This window comes from Cynoglossus semilaevis, chromosome 7, assembly GCF_000523025.1.
Source record: "Cynoglossus semilaevis isolate Cse_v1.0 chromosome 7, Cse_v1.0, whole genome shotgun sequence".
NCBI lineage: Eukaryota > Metazoa > Chordata > Actinopteri > Pleuronectiformes > Cynoglossidae > Cynoglossus > Cynoglossus semilaevis.
In genome coordinates this window covers 13,655,380-13,655,977 of record NC_024313.1, presented here as the reverse complement: position 1 = coordinate 13,655,977, position 598 = coordinate 13,655,380, and the positions used below count along the sequence as shown (strand labels likewise).

The 598-nt window shown below is 54.5% G+C and overlaps 1 protein-coding gene across 1 annotated transcript in view; it reads right to left on the bottom strand.

The window, feature by feature from the left end:
• The window catches only part of vipas39 (VPS33B interacting protein, apical-basolateral polarity regulator, spe-39 homolog), a 5,898-nt gene that overhangs the window by 1,672 nt on the left and 3,628 nt on the right, over positions 1-598 (bottom strand). The window contains 4 exon segments of the mRNA XM_025056817.1: positions 14-131; positions 204-245; positions 344-478; positions 566-593. Coding sequence (XP_024912585.1) covers positions 14-131; positions 204-245; positions 344-478; positions 566-593 — 323 coding nt within the window.

The following is a 598-nucleotide window of genomic DNA, read 5'->3' as shown; positions in this document are numbered from 1 at the left end:
CAGCTGGCGGTTGTCTTCTTCCTGTTTGGGCCCAGCCAGTTCCGGCTGAAGAACAGGGCGTCCACGTCAGACCACGCCTTCAACTTGGCCCGAGCCGCCAACGCCGTCACAAAGAACTGCTTCTCTGAAATCTGATTGGACAAATCAGTGAGTGGGAGGAGCAGGTGAGGGGGGAGGAAGGGCAGAGGGGGAGGTCTACTCACCCTGAAGGTCTGACGGAGGTTGTGAGGACTACTGAGGGTTCCCTGAGGAACAAGAACAGGAAGGAACCGTTGAAGATGGAAAGTTTCTGTGCGTGCGTGCGTGTGTGTGTGCGTGCGTGCGTGCGTGCGTGCTCACCCACCTCGGCCTCGTTGTAGTGGTAAACACAGGCGTAGTACACCGTGGTGACCAGGGGCATGTTCAGGATGGAAGATTTTCTCGGAACCTTTTGGAAAATTTCCACTTTTCCTCCACGCTCGTTCTGTCCGTCTGTCTCCTAGCAACAGAAAAGAGTTTGACCTTTGATGCGAGGGTCAACGGTCCACCCCAGGTCAGAGGTTAAGGTTATAGATCATTATCAGACCTCCATGATGATCTGTCGCTCCAACAGACTGTG